The sequence below is a fragment of the Indicator indicator genome, chromosome 34, assembly GCF_027791375.1.
Source record: "Indicator indicator isolate 239-I01 chromosome 34, UM_Iind_1.1, whole genome shotgun sequence".
In the NCBI taxonomy this organism is placed as follows: Eukaryota; Metazoa; Chordata; class Aves; order Piciformes; family Indicatoridae; genus Indicator; species Indicator indicator.
In genome coordinates, this window is record NC_072043.1 from 7794703 (window position 1) to 7806479 (window position 11777).

Here is an 11777-nt window from a genome sequence, read left to right on the forward strand (position 1 = left end):
TTTATTAAGCAACATTTAAATAATACCCATAGATCCCCTATAAATGGAGGGGGGTCAAGCGGCAGCATCTTCTGCTGTCATTCGAGCTTGTGCCCACTTTGAGATTATGATTAAGAGAGGCTTAAGATTACTGTGCGATGACCGTCGAAGTAGTGGAGACGTAGGGAGGGGATTTATCCCCTCGTCTGTCCTGGTCCAGGTTGTTATTATTGTGTAGTTGTGTGTCCCTACTGGTCTAATGCCTCCTTCTCTCATGCCTGGACAGAAGAATTCACTCCACAGTGAGCCAGCGACAAAAGACTAACGTAATATTGCCCAGTGCGAGATCCCTGCGCCGCATTGGGCCTCTGCCGCCATCCGACATTGTCGCTAACAGCTGCGCCAGTCTCTGGGCCTAGAGCCCTTATACACCTACGCCAGCCAACCACTCTGGTTGAAGAGGCCAAATGTGGTACATAGAATCCTCGCTTCTGTCCTTGCGAGCGCTCCAAAATAGCGGCTTTAAAGGCCCGATAATTAAAGGCATATATTCTTCGCAACGATTTCGCAGCCCAGAACACGTGCTGCCTCTGGCAAAAACTAAATAAAAAGCAGAGTTCGCGCCAGCTGGACAAACACCCAGAATGACCTGCCAAATACCTGTCGCAGGGCGCACAAGCAGACATGATTGCCCATAGTATTCCCTAGTTCACCAGATTCCTACAGCCTCGAGGCATTCGGACCGGCCGACACGCAGTTTCGCCATAGACACTCAAGCCCGATGGAATCAAATGCCTGACTTTCTAGCCATCTCCTGACCCGCGCTTCCCTCGCACAGCCTTTTCAGTCCATATAGCAGCGTCAACACTCTTTGAAGAGCAAGAGACAACAGCCCCTGACCCCAACGGCAGCCAGGGTCCCCAAACGCCAATTTTCCTGTTTCATAGGCTACCACGCTCTAACTGAGTCATCACGTAGAAGCCCCTTTTTTGTCCCCACGCCCTCCCCAATCCGCCCCTCCACCGACAACTAACTAGCCATGCCCAATAAGCTAGTGGCGCTTGCTACCACCCATTATCAGATTCCCACGATTGCCCTCTCACCCCTCCCACTGCACACGAACCATTTGCCGCTACGTTACCATGCAGATACTCACCTGCACACCACGAGTTTTCCAACTAAACAACTTCCTGCAGCCGACTTCCTCTTAGTCTGACCCGCCAACAAACACAGGTAGCCTCCCCCCTGACACTTCTCTCTATTGCATCCAGCAACTATGAGGTTCTCCAGACGCGATCTCACCCACGAGACCGCAACAGCTTGGCCCTTGTCTCTTTATTTGACCTAGAACATCCGCCTCCAAATGTTGTCTTTGCCGGCAGTTGTTTCGTCCCACGATTGCCAGTAAACAGCGCCACAGACAGTGTCCGCCACGGAAGCGACACGCGGCGCATTCCTTTATGCCGCTGTGTTTCCTCCCATATGCTTCAATATCCTCTTCATGGACAACATGACATCTTTTTACTGCCCCTGGATGGGATCCTGATGGCCCCTGCGTCCGCAATCACAATAGAACCACTTGAATACATTGTGCCTCCCATAAACAGATCATTAATGTATTCTAATACGCTGCGCAAATTGGGCCCCTGTCTCCAAAACCTCAGAATTACCGACTAGCACACCGTGACATGAATGCCCCAACACCAGCCACACCAATACCCTGCATTCCCCACCCCTTCTCTTTGGAGCTAATTTTCAAGGCCCTAACAGTTTTCCCTATGCGGCTGTAGCGTTTCTAAAGTCATCCACCAAGCGAACATTCAGCAATCATCGTCTTTGCTTTTTCCACCTGTATCAAATCCATAAAATTCCCCCGCATAGTTATTGCTCTCAGAGGGTTATTGCTTTGTAGCTTAAACAGCGCACAGACCACATCAGAAATAATTCACTTCCTTCAGCCCTGTTCCCAGAGCGTTGTGGCCACATCGTAGCTTAGCATTCATGAAAGATACAACCACATAAAAGGTTTGCAAATAGTCGTAGCTCGGCAAACAGCAAAAGAAACCCTGAACAATGCGCTCTTTCCTGGCTGGCAAATGGAACCAAACAAACCACATGTGCAAGAATATAATCAACACAATTTTTCAACCCTAGGGGGCCTTATCATTCACACCAGGAATTGAAAAAAATAATAAATTAAAAATAAATAAATAAAAAATGTCCCCCCAAACATTAGGTGATTCAAATTATTTTTTATCTGCAGGGCCCTCCCTGAAAGGGAAAGTTCTTGATGCCTTCCTTCCCCTGAAGTACGAACAAGCTCTGCTGGCCCCTGTACTTTAAACGAATGTATGCACCGGCCCAACGTAACAATGCTCCCAATTGCGAGACGGCCTCCAGATCTACCTCCCTGCATTTGGGGGAGCATGCTTTTTTGCTCTCCATGAACCCCCTTATGTTCCATATTCTTATTTTTTCCTCTTATTTCCTTTTAAGTCCTCATGCGACTTTTGCGTTCCTCAACTCCTGAGCTTTTCCCAGTTAGTATTTTCATGTGCCAAATGACCCCAGCCACACACACCAGCAGAGCCTATTTAATTCCCCCCTAAAGGAGTACAAACTTTTTTTACACCCTCTTTTTTCTTTTTTTTTGATTTCCTCTCCTGTCGCCGGCTAAAGCTCTCACCACACAATTTCCTCAGTGTGGCACGCAAAACAGCCTTAGTCTTGCTCGGTACAATTTCTTAGAATTTTAAACTTGGTGTTAACAAAATTTTCTAATACCCCCAAAGTCCTTCTTTTGCTCACGTTTTGCCAAGTTTATTCTTCTAAACATCCATTTACATTGAATTACCCCTATGAAACTCAAAAATTTACAATAAAGTGGTCACCTTCCTGTTTTTTCCTCCACTCTACACCCCCCCCCCCACGCGTCCCACACCCTCACTTCCTCACTTCCTCTTTTACTAGCGTCCCCTTCCCCTCCCTTCTCCCCTTCCGCCCTAACCCTCCCTTCCCCATTTCCCCCAAATTTTTTTCCTGCCCCCCCACCTTTCTTCTCCCACGCCACCCACCCTCGTTCCCTACCAATCCCTTCATTCCTCCTTCCCCGACCCCTCCACCACCACCACCCCCTCTTCCAAACCCCCCCCCCCCCTCCCCCCCCTTTTTCCCCCCCCACCCTCACTCTTCCCCAACCGCAACCCCTGCTGCCCAGCCTCCTGGTGCCACTCTTGGGCACCCCACTCCCACGCAAGTCTCCCTGGCCCCCCTGGACCCCCCACTCTGCACTGTTGCTTTCCATCCCAGAAAGATAGTTTTTGCCTGAGATTTTTTATTTTAGGCCCTGGGCCCACAAAGATAATCCCAATTACCCCAAACACTCTATTAGGCCCCTTGGTTTTTCCCCCAGCCCAAAACAACAGGTGATCTTCTAAAGATAAGGAGCCCCACGGATAGGGTTGTATCCTGCTCCCCATCCTGCTGCACCTGTGCAGTGACTTTGCTTGTGGTGATTTGTCCCCTAGAGACCCTGGATGGCTTCCACAGTGAGCCAGCCCAGAGACACCTTGCTGGAAGATGGGATGCCCTCTGCCAAGAAGCCCAGGTAACGCCCACCCCTCTCAGGGAACTGCTTCCTTCTCTTTCCAGCACCTTGCATTGTTCTTGGGAGAGCAGGAGGCAGAGCACCCTGCCCCAGCAGCCTCTGTGCTTGCTGATCCAAGCAGAGCTGCCTCTGGCCATGGCCAGAACCTCCTCTGCTGCTGGTTTTTGTTCACCCCTTGGGCAGGATGTGCAGAGCTGGCTTCTCCCTGTGCTGTCTCCGTGGGTTTGATCTGTGCTAACCCCAGCTCAAGTCCTGCCCACGTGCAGGTCACTCAGACATGGTGCTGTGCTCCTTCCCTGGGTGTGGGTTCCCATCCCTGCTGCTCAAATTAAGATGATTTTGGTGTGTTTCAAGGCTAAGGAACTCCACCCTGCAGGCTTCCCATACCCACCTTGGGGCATACCTAGGCTTCCTGCCTCCTGTGGCAGCACAGGCTCAGCATTCAGGGCTCTGAGGGCCTTGTCTCCACTGCTCTGCTTTAGGTCTGACTTCTGGAGGGCTGGAGAGGAGCTGCTGGGTGGCAGTCCAGGACTCAGGGTTGGGTTGTGTCTGTGGAAGGAGAAGTGAAGAGGCTGGGAGATAATTTTTCCCTTGCTGAGGATTTCTGGGCAGAAGCAAGTTCTGTGTCAGGGTGGGAAGAGACTGTCCCTCCCAGACGTGTCACCAGGGAGCTGGGTCTGGGCTCTTTGGGCTTACTGCAGGTTCCAACCCCAGCTCTTCATCTGTCCTCTTTCTGTGGCTTTAATAAGCTCATTAGGCTCAACCCTCATTTATTGGGGGTAGGTGAGGCTTGCAGGCCCAAATCAAACCCATTCATCACCTCCTTAGGAGCTTCCCTCCTCTCGGGTGCTGAGGGAAGGCAAAGCTCCCTGTGTGGGGCTTGCTTCCTTCCCCTCCTGTTGGCAGAGATAAACCCAGGCCCTGCAAAAGGAGCTGCCCCCGGGCTGCTGCTCCCATCCTCTGCTTCAGAGGAGCAGCTTGGCACCAGGCAGGACGTGGTGAGCAGCTTGGCACCAGGCAGGGCATGGTGAGCAGAAGCTCAGCACCCAGTTAAAGGCACTGTGGGGGTCTAAGGATAGGAAAATGAGGAGGAGGAAGGAGAAAGCCACACAGCCCTTTCATGAGGCTCTTGTATCAGCTGGGCTTCCCAAAGATTGGCCTCCAGCATCCAGCCTGCATTGGAGGTGTAACAGGGATGAGATCTCTGCAACAGAACTGTCCTGCTGAGGGCCTTCTCAGCTCAGAGGAGCCTGGAGCTGGGAAAGGGCTTCTCCAGGGCAGGAGGAACCTTCTCTTCCTTCTTTTTGTGCTGGGATAACTGGGCTGCTGTCTTTGACACCTTCTTTGAACCAGGAGCAGTCACAGTTGGGTTTGCTGCCCATGCTGGGTCTGCACAGCCACTGCTGGTGTTCCCTGCTGCTCACCACACCTTCCCCACCATCTCCAGCCTCTCTGCTGGCTTCCTGGTAAGGAAGGTGAACAAAGCCTCCCTTATTCCATCTGTAACTGGAGGAGTTTTGCTCAGGAGTGCCCTGGGGTGGAGCTGACCCTTCCCAGGAACCATCTCCATCACCAAAGAGGTTCTAATTCCATCTCTTCTAATCATGGGCAGTTGGAATGTGGATGTGTGGAGCTTGAGGAGCACAGGGGACACCTCAATTCAGCATCTAGACAGAGGGTGCCTCCCTTGTCCTCAGTTTGCATCTCCCATGCCCCAAGACATCTCCCCACCTATGGAGGTACCATCTGTGCCTCTTTCTCCTCTCACAGGAAGCTGTTGCCAAGCCTCAAAACCAAGAAGCCTCAGGAACTCGTCCTGGTGATTGGGACAGGAATCAGCTCAGCAGTTGCTCCACAGGTCCCAGCTCTCAAGTCCTGGAAGGGCCTCATCCAGGCCCTCCTGGATGCTGCCATTGACTTTGATCTGCTGGAAGATGAGGAGAGCAAACGCTTCCAGAAGTGTCTCCATGAAGACAAGAACTTGGTTCACCTTGCCCACGACCTCATCCAGAAGCTGTCTCCGGTGAGTGCTGTAGGTCAGTACCAGGAACCCAGCCTGAGCCTGGGGCTTGGCTTGGGCAGAGCCACACTGGGGGCTCTGCTGGGCCTCCAGCTCCAACAGGCACTCTGCCTGCAAGGAACCAGGGGAACCTGGGCTCCTGAGGCCTAGCTGTGCTGTGGACAGCAGCTGTGGGGTCCTGCACTGTGGTTTGGGTGGAGAGCAGCTGTGGGGTGCTGGAGGAAGGTGTGGGTGGTCAGGAAGCACTGCACAAGCCCAGGCCCTGAAGCTGTCTCCTCTCCGCAGCGCACAAGCAACGTCCGCTCCACCTTCTTCAAGGACTGTCTGTATGAGGTCTTTGATGGCCTGGAGTCCAAGATGGAAGATGCTGGCAAGCAGCTGCTGCAGTCTGTGCTTCACTTGATGGAGAATGGGGCCCTGGTCCTAACCACCAACTTTGACAACCTGCTGGAGCTCTACGCCGCTCACCAGGGGAAGCACCTCGAGTCGCTCGACCTGACTGATGAGAAGAAGGTAGAGATGGGGATTTTGTAGGGAGGGCTGAGCTGGGACAAGGCAGGACACTGGTGGCTGTGGGAGGTGTCCTGCATAGGGGGATTGAGCTGCTCATGTTGGTGAAGGCCAGTGGGAGGAGGTTCAACAACGCCAAGGGCTGGGTCCTGCCCTTGGGGCACAGCAACCCCAGGAAGGCTCCAGGCTGGGGCAGAGGGGCTGGAAAGTGCCCAGCAAGAAAGGCCCTGGGAGTGCTGGGGGACAGCAGCTGGAGATGAGGCAGGGGGTGGCCAGGTGGGCAAGAAGGGCACCAGCAGCCTGGGCTGGAGCAGCAATGGTGTGGGCAGCAGGAGCAGGGCAGGGATTGTGTCCCTGGACTGGGCACTGCTGAGGCCACCCCTTGAGTGCTGGCTTCAGTTTGGGGCTTCTGACTGCCAGAAGGACATTGAGAGGCTGGAGCAGGAGCAGAGAAGGGCAAGGAAGCTGGGGAAGGGTCTGGAGAAGAGGGCTGGGGAGGAGCAGCTGAGGGAGCTGGGGGTGTTGAGCCTGGAGAAGAGGAGGCTGAGGGAGACCTCATTGCTCTCTGCAGCTCCCTGCAAGGAGGCTGGAGCCAGGTGGGGGTTGGGCTCTGCTCCCAAGGAGCAAGGGACAGGACAAGAGGAAATGGCCTCAGGTTGCTCCAGGGGAGGTTTAGGTTGGCCATGAGGAACAATTTCTTCCCCTTGAGGGTTGTCCAGGCCTGGCCCAGGCTGCCCAGAGAGGTCTTTGAATCCCCACCACTGGAGGTGTTTCAGAGCCCTGGAGCAGTGGTGCCCTGGCAATGGTTAGTGGTTGGACTTGATGACCTTAGAGCTCTCTTCCACCCAAAGCCATTTTGTGGCTCTCAGTGATGTCAGGCTCCCAGCAGAGGCTCTGAGGTTGGTGGCAGCCAAAGAGGAGTGCAGATGAAGGTTTGCTCCTCAAGCTCTGCACTCGGTGGCTGCCAGCCATGGCTCAGGAGGAGCCCTGGATCCCTGTCCTTGGAGCTTCTGGCCTGGCTCTGCTGAAGCACCTCAAGCCTCACTCCTACACAAGATGTTTCCAACCCATGCAGGAGGCTCTGTGTCAGACCCAAGGCTGCCCCTTGCATTTACACATCAGGCTGGGGGTGATTTCCTTCCTGGGGTTTCCAGGCTGCAGCCTTCAAAGCTTCCCTCTTGCCCCATGTCCTCCTGAGACATGTGGTGGCGCCTGCTGGGTTACTTCCATGCTGCTTCAGCCGTGCTCTTGGACTGCTGCTGCTCCCTTCACACAACTGCCCTCCTCCTGCCCCACTCAGGCACAAACCTTTCACCACTGCCCTCTCCAGCTCAGCAGCTCTGGTGGGGAGCAGCTCATCCTGTTTGCCTCTCAGCCTCTGCCCTGTGGCTCTTGGTCTCCTTCCATCCTGAGTCCTGTCTGCACTTCGTGATTCCTGCCTGACCTCTTAATCTCCATGGCTGGAGGTGCTTACAGGGTTACAAAAAAGGTTCTAATTCCTGCAAGCTTAAATGAGCTCAGGTCTCCAAAGAGGAAACTGAGACCTTTAGAAGTGGCTTTCCAAAGCGCAGGTCAGATGCTGACGTCCCTCAGGACTCCCCAGAGCCTCGAGGGGCCAAGGAATACAACTCTGTAGTCTTGACAAACAGGCTGAGTGATGTGGTGGTGCCATTTGGAAGCTGGCACCACGCTCCTGGTGACATTTGTGGAGGGGTTTGTGCGGTGCAGGTGCTGGAGTGGGCGCAGGAGAAGAGGCAGCTGAGTGTGCTGCACATCCACGGTGTGTACACCAACCCCAGCGGCATCGTGCTGCACCCCGCCGGATACCAGAACGTGCTGCGGAACACCCAGGTGATGGTGAGAGCTGTGCCCTGCAGGGCTGCTGCCAACAGGGGCACAAGGGGCAGGCTCTGCTGCCACCAGACACAGCTGCCAGGCTGGAGAGCTGGGGGACAGGAACCTCATGGAGTTCCAGCAGAGCAAGGGGCAGGGTCCTGCCCCCGGGGAGGAACAGCAGGGGAGAGGGGGACCTGCAGCAGGACAGGGCAGCTCCAAGGAGAAGGAGCTGGGAGTGCTAAGGGATAACAAGTTGCCCAGGAGCAGCAATGTGGGCTGGGGGCCAAGAAGGCCAAGGGTGTCCTGGGGGCATGGAGAAGAGTGTGGGCAGCAGGGCAAGGGAGGTTCTGCTGCCCCTCTGCTCTGCTCTGCCCTGCTGAGGCCACAGCTGCAGTCCTGGGGGCAGTTCTGTGCTCCCCAGTTGCAGAGGGACAGAGAAGTGCTGGAGAGAGTCCAGGGGAGGCTGGGAAGCTGCTGAGGGGCCTGGAGCAGCTGTGTGAGGAGCAAAGGCTGAGAGCCCTGGGGCTGAGAGCCTGCAGAAGAGCAGCCCCAGAGGGCATCTGAGCAATGCTCAGCAAGAGCTAAAGGGCCCCTGGGGGGCAAGAGGCTGTGGCCAGACTCTGCTGAGTGGTGCCCAGGGCCAGGCCAAGGGGCACTGGGCACAGAGTGGAGCCCAGGAGGTTGGAGGTGAAGAGGAGGAGAAAGTTGTTTGTTGTGAGGGTGCTGGAGGGCTGGAGCAGGCTGCCCAGAGAGGTTGTGGAGTGTCCTTGTGTGGAGAGCTTCCAACCCCCCCTGGGCAAGCTGCTGTGCCCTGCTTTAGGAGTGGGCTTGGACTGGATGATCCCCAGAGGTCCTTTCCCATCCCACCACGCTGGGATTCTGGAATGTCCTACTGCCCAGCAGGGCTGTGAGGTACCCAGGCACAGACTGAGCTGAGTTTAAAGACCAAGCCTCACACAGGGGTGTGGCAGTGTCCCAAGGCTCTCAGCCTTTTTTTCCTGAGAGAGGAGAGAGATGCTGGGAGAGAGGCTCCAAGTCCCTCAGCATCTTTGCAGCCTGCAGTGCCCCCTCTGCAGTGGTTCCTCACCTCCCTGGAGCAGGGAGCTGGGCAGGAGCAGCGTGGTGCAGAGGCAGCTGTGTGCTGAGCAGAGCTGCCCCTGGCCCTCACTAAGCAGCTCTTTCCCTCTCTTCAAGCGGGAGATTCAGAAGCTCTATGAGAATAAATCATTCCTGTTCTTGGGCTGTGGTTGGACTGTTGATGACACCACGTTTCAGGCCCTGTTTCTAGAGGCTGTCAAGCACAGGTCAGACCTGGAGCACTTCATGCTGGTGCGGAGGGGAGACGTGGAGGAGTTCAGGAAGCTGCGTGAGAACATGCTGGACAAGGGCATCAAGGTCATCTCCTACGGCGAGGCCTACGCAGACCTGCCGGAGTACCTGCAGCGCCTGGCGGCAGAGATCGCGCTGCGGGGACAGGCAGGTAGGGCCGGGGGGCCCTGGGCTGCCACAGCTCCACACAGCTCAGGCTCCTGCACTGCCTTTGGCTGCAGCCTCGCAGATCATGGCACTGCCAGGGCACCACCAAACCATGGCCCTCAGCACCACATCTCAGGTTAGCCTGGAGGAGAGGAGGCTCAGGGCAGACCTCATTGCTCTCTACAACTGCCTGAGGGGAGGTTGGAGCCAGGGGGGTCTTGGGCTCTGCTCCCAGGCAAGCAGCAGCAGAACAAGAGGACACAGTCTCAAGCTGTGCAGGGGGAGGTTTAGGCTGGATGTTAGGAGGAAGTTCTTCACAGAGAGAGATACTGCCCATTGGGATGTGCTGCCCAGGGAGGTGGTGGAGTCACCATCCCTGGAAACATTCAAGACAAGCCTGGATGAGGCACTTAGTGCCATGGTCTGGTTGATTGCTTAGGGCTGGGTGCTAGGTTGGACTGGATGAGCTTGGAGGTCTCTTCCAACCTGGTTGATTCTATGATTCTGTCATCTCCAGGGCTCTGAAACCCCTCCAGGGATGGAGACTCCACCACTGCCCTGGGCAGCCTGGGCCAGGCCTGGACAGCCCTCAAGGGGAAGAAATTGTTCCTCATGTCCAACCTGAACCTCCCCTGAGGCAGCTTAAGGACATTTCCTCCTGGCCTGTTTCTTGTTCCTTGGGAGCAGAGCCCAACCCCCACCTGGCTCCAACCTTGAAGGGAGCTGCAGAGAGAGCAATGAGGTCTCCCTCAGCCTCCTCTTCTCCAGGCTCAACACCCCCAGCTCCCTCAGCTGCTCCTCCCCAGCCCTCTTCTCCAGACCCTTTCCCAGCTTCCTTGCCCTTCTCTGCTCCTGCTCCAGCCTCTCAATGTCCTGCTGGGAGTCAGGAGCCCCAAACTGAAGCCAGCGCTCAAGGGGTGGCCTCAGCAGTGCCCAGTCCAGGGGCACAATCCCTGCCCTGCTCCTGCTGCCCACACCATTGCTGCTCCAGCCCAGGCTGGGTCCTCACTGTCACTACAGCCTTTGGAGCATGAGCAGTGTTCATGGAATCATTTTGGTTGGAAAACACCTTGAGGCTCCTCAGTGTCTTCCTTTTAGTGAGGACCCCAGAACTGAACTCAGCACTCAAGGTGTGCCCTCAGCAGTGCCCAGGACTCCTCCTGAGCTGCAGCATACCCAAGATCTCACTTATAAGCCACACCAGTGGGGCAAAGAATCCACTTTGCTCACCAGAGCTGACTTGCTCCTGGCCTGAGGGTCAAACCCAGCCAGGATGGCACTGTGGGAGATGAGTCACTGCAGGCTCTTGCTCCTCACCTGTGGTGTCCCCATGTCTGTGCTGTCACCTGGGGATGGTCTTTCCACCACCCCACCAGGTCTCTCCTCTCCCTAGGTGTGCCCAGGGGGGGCCAGCAGCTGAATGGCTCTGCCAGTGCCCAGGCCGAGCTGCAGATGGCAGGTAAGAGCCTCCTGAGCTGCCAGAGGAGTCAGGGCCCCACGGCCCTGCAGTGCTCCCCACAGCCTTTGCTTCCCCACAGGAGGCACCACCTGAGCGTGGCCTCAGCCCAGGACCTGTGCCAGCACCGTGGGGGACTCCCTGGCACAGATCTAACCCGGAGCAGGTTCCAGCCCAGTGTGGAAGCCCAGAGCCACAGGGAGCCAGGGTGCCAGAGGCCAGAGCCAGGAGCTCCTGGGATGGACACCTGGTGTCATGTAGCAATCTTCTTCTTCAGGAGGTGGCAGGGGGGGTGTCCCTCCGGGAGCTGCAGCCTCCTCTGCTCTCGTTCCTAGTGCTTGGATAACTTGGGACCAAACCCCCAAGCCTCCTGTTTTGTACTGAAGCTCTCCAGTTTTCTAGCCCTGTCTTTATACAGCTTTTGTATGGGAACCTGGCATTAAAGCCCTCTCACCTCTGCCTGCTGACTGACTCACCCCCTGCCCACCACCAGGACAGGGCAACCCCAGGCACCAGCACAGGGTGGGGAGTGATGTGTTGGACAACAGCTGCAAGGAGAAGGAGCTGGGAGTGCTGGGGGCCAAGAAGGTGCCCAGGAGCAGCAATGTGGGCTGGGGGCCAAGAAGGCCAAGGGTGTCCTGGGGGCATGGAGAAGAGTGTGGGCAGCAGGGCAAGGGAGGTTCTGCTGCCCCTCTGCTCTGCTCTGCCCTGCTGAGGCCACAGCTGCAGTCCTGGGGGCAGTTCTGTGCTCCCCAGTTGCAGAGGGACAGAGAAGTGCTGGAGAGAGTCCAGGGGAGGCTGGGAAGCTGCTGAGGGGCCTGGAGCAGCTGTGTGAGGAGCAAAGGCCTCATGAGAGCCCTGGGGCTGAGAGCCTGCAGAAGAGCAGCCCCAGA

The 11777-nt window shown here is 56.1% G+C and overlaps 1 protein-coding gene across 1 annotated transcript; it reads left to right on the top strand.

Annotated features, from left to right (window-relative positions):
- Positions 1–3515: 3515 nt before the first annotated feature.
- Positions 3516–10999, top strand: FAM118B (family with sequence similarity 118 member B). Its single transcript, XM_054395665.1, has 7 exons — positions 3516–3586; positions 5357–5609; positions 5892–6119; positions 7845–7973; positions 9147–9432; positions 10822–10887; positions 10967–10999. Exons 1-7 carry the CDS (start codon positions 3516–3518, stop codon positions 10978–10980), a joined length of 1047 nt encoding a protein of 348 aa, XP_054251640.1. The 3' UTR covers positions 10981–10999.
- Positions 11000–11777: the final 778 nt, after the last annotated feature.

Coding starts and splice junctions, on each gene's coding strand:
- FAM118B (XM_054395665.1), top strand. CDS start 3,516: ATGGCTTCCACAGTGAGCCAGCCCAGAGACACCTTGCTGGAAGATGGG. Junction 6,120..7,844: donor ACCTGACTGATGAGAAGAAG/GTAGAGATGGGG, acceptor TGTGCGGTGCAG/GTGCTGGAGTGGGCGCAGGA. Junction 7,974..9,146: donor TGCGGAACACCCAGGTGATG/GTGAGAGCTGTG, acceptor CCTCTCTTCAAG/CGGGAGATTCAGAAGCTCTA.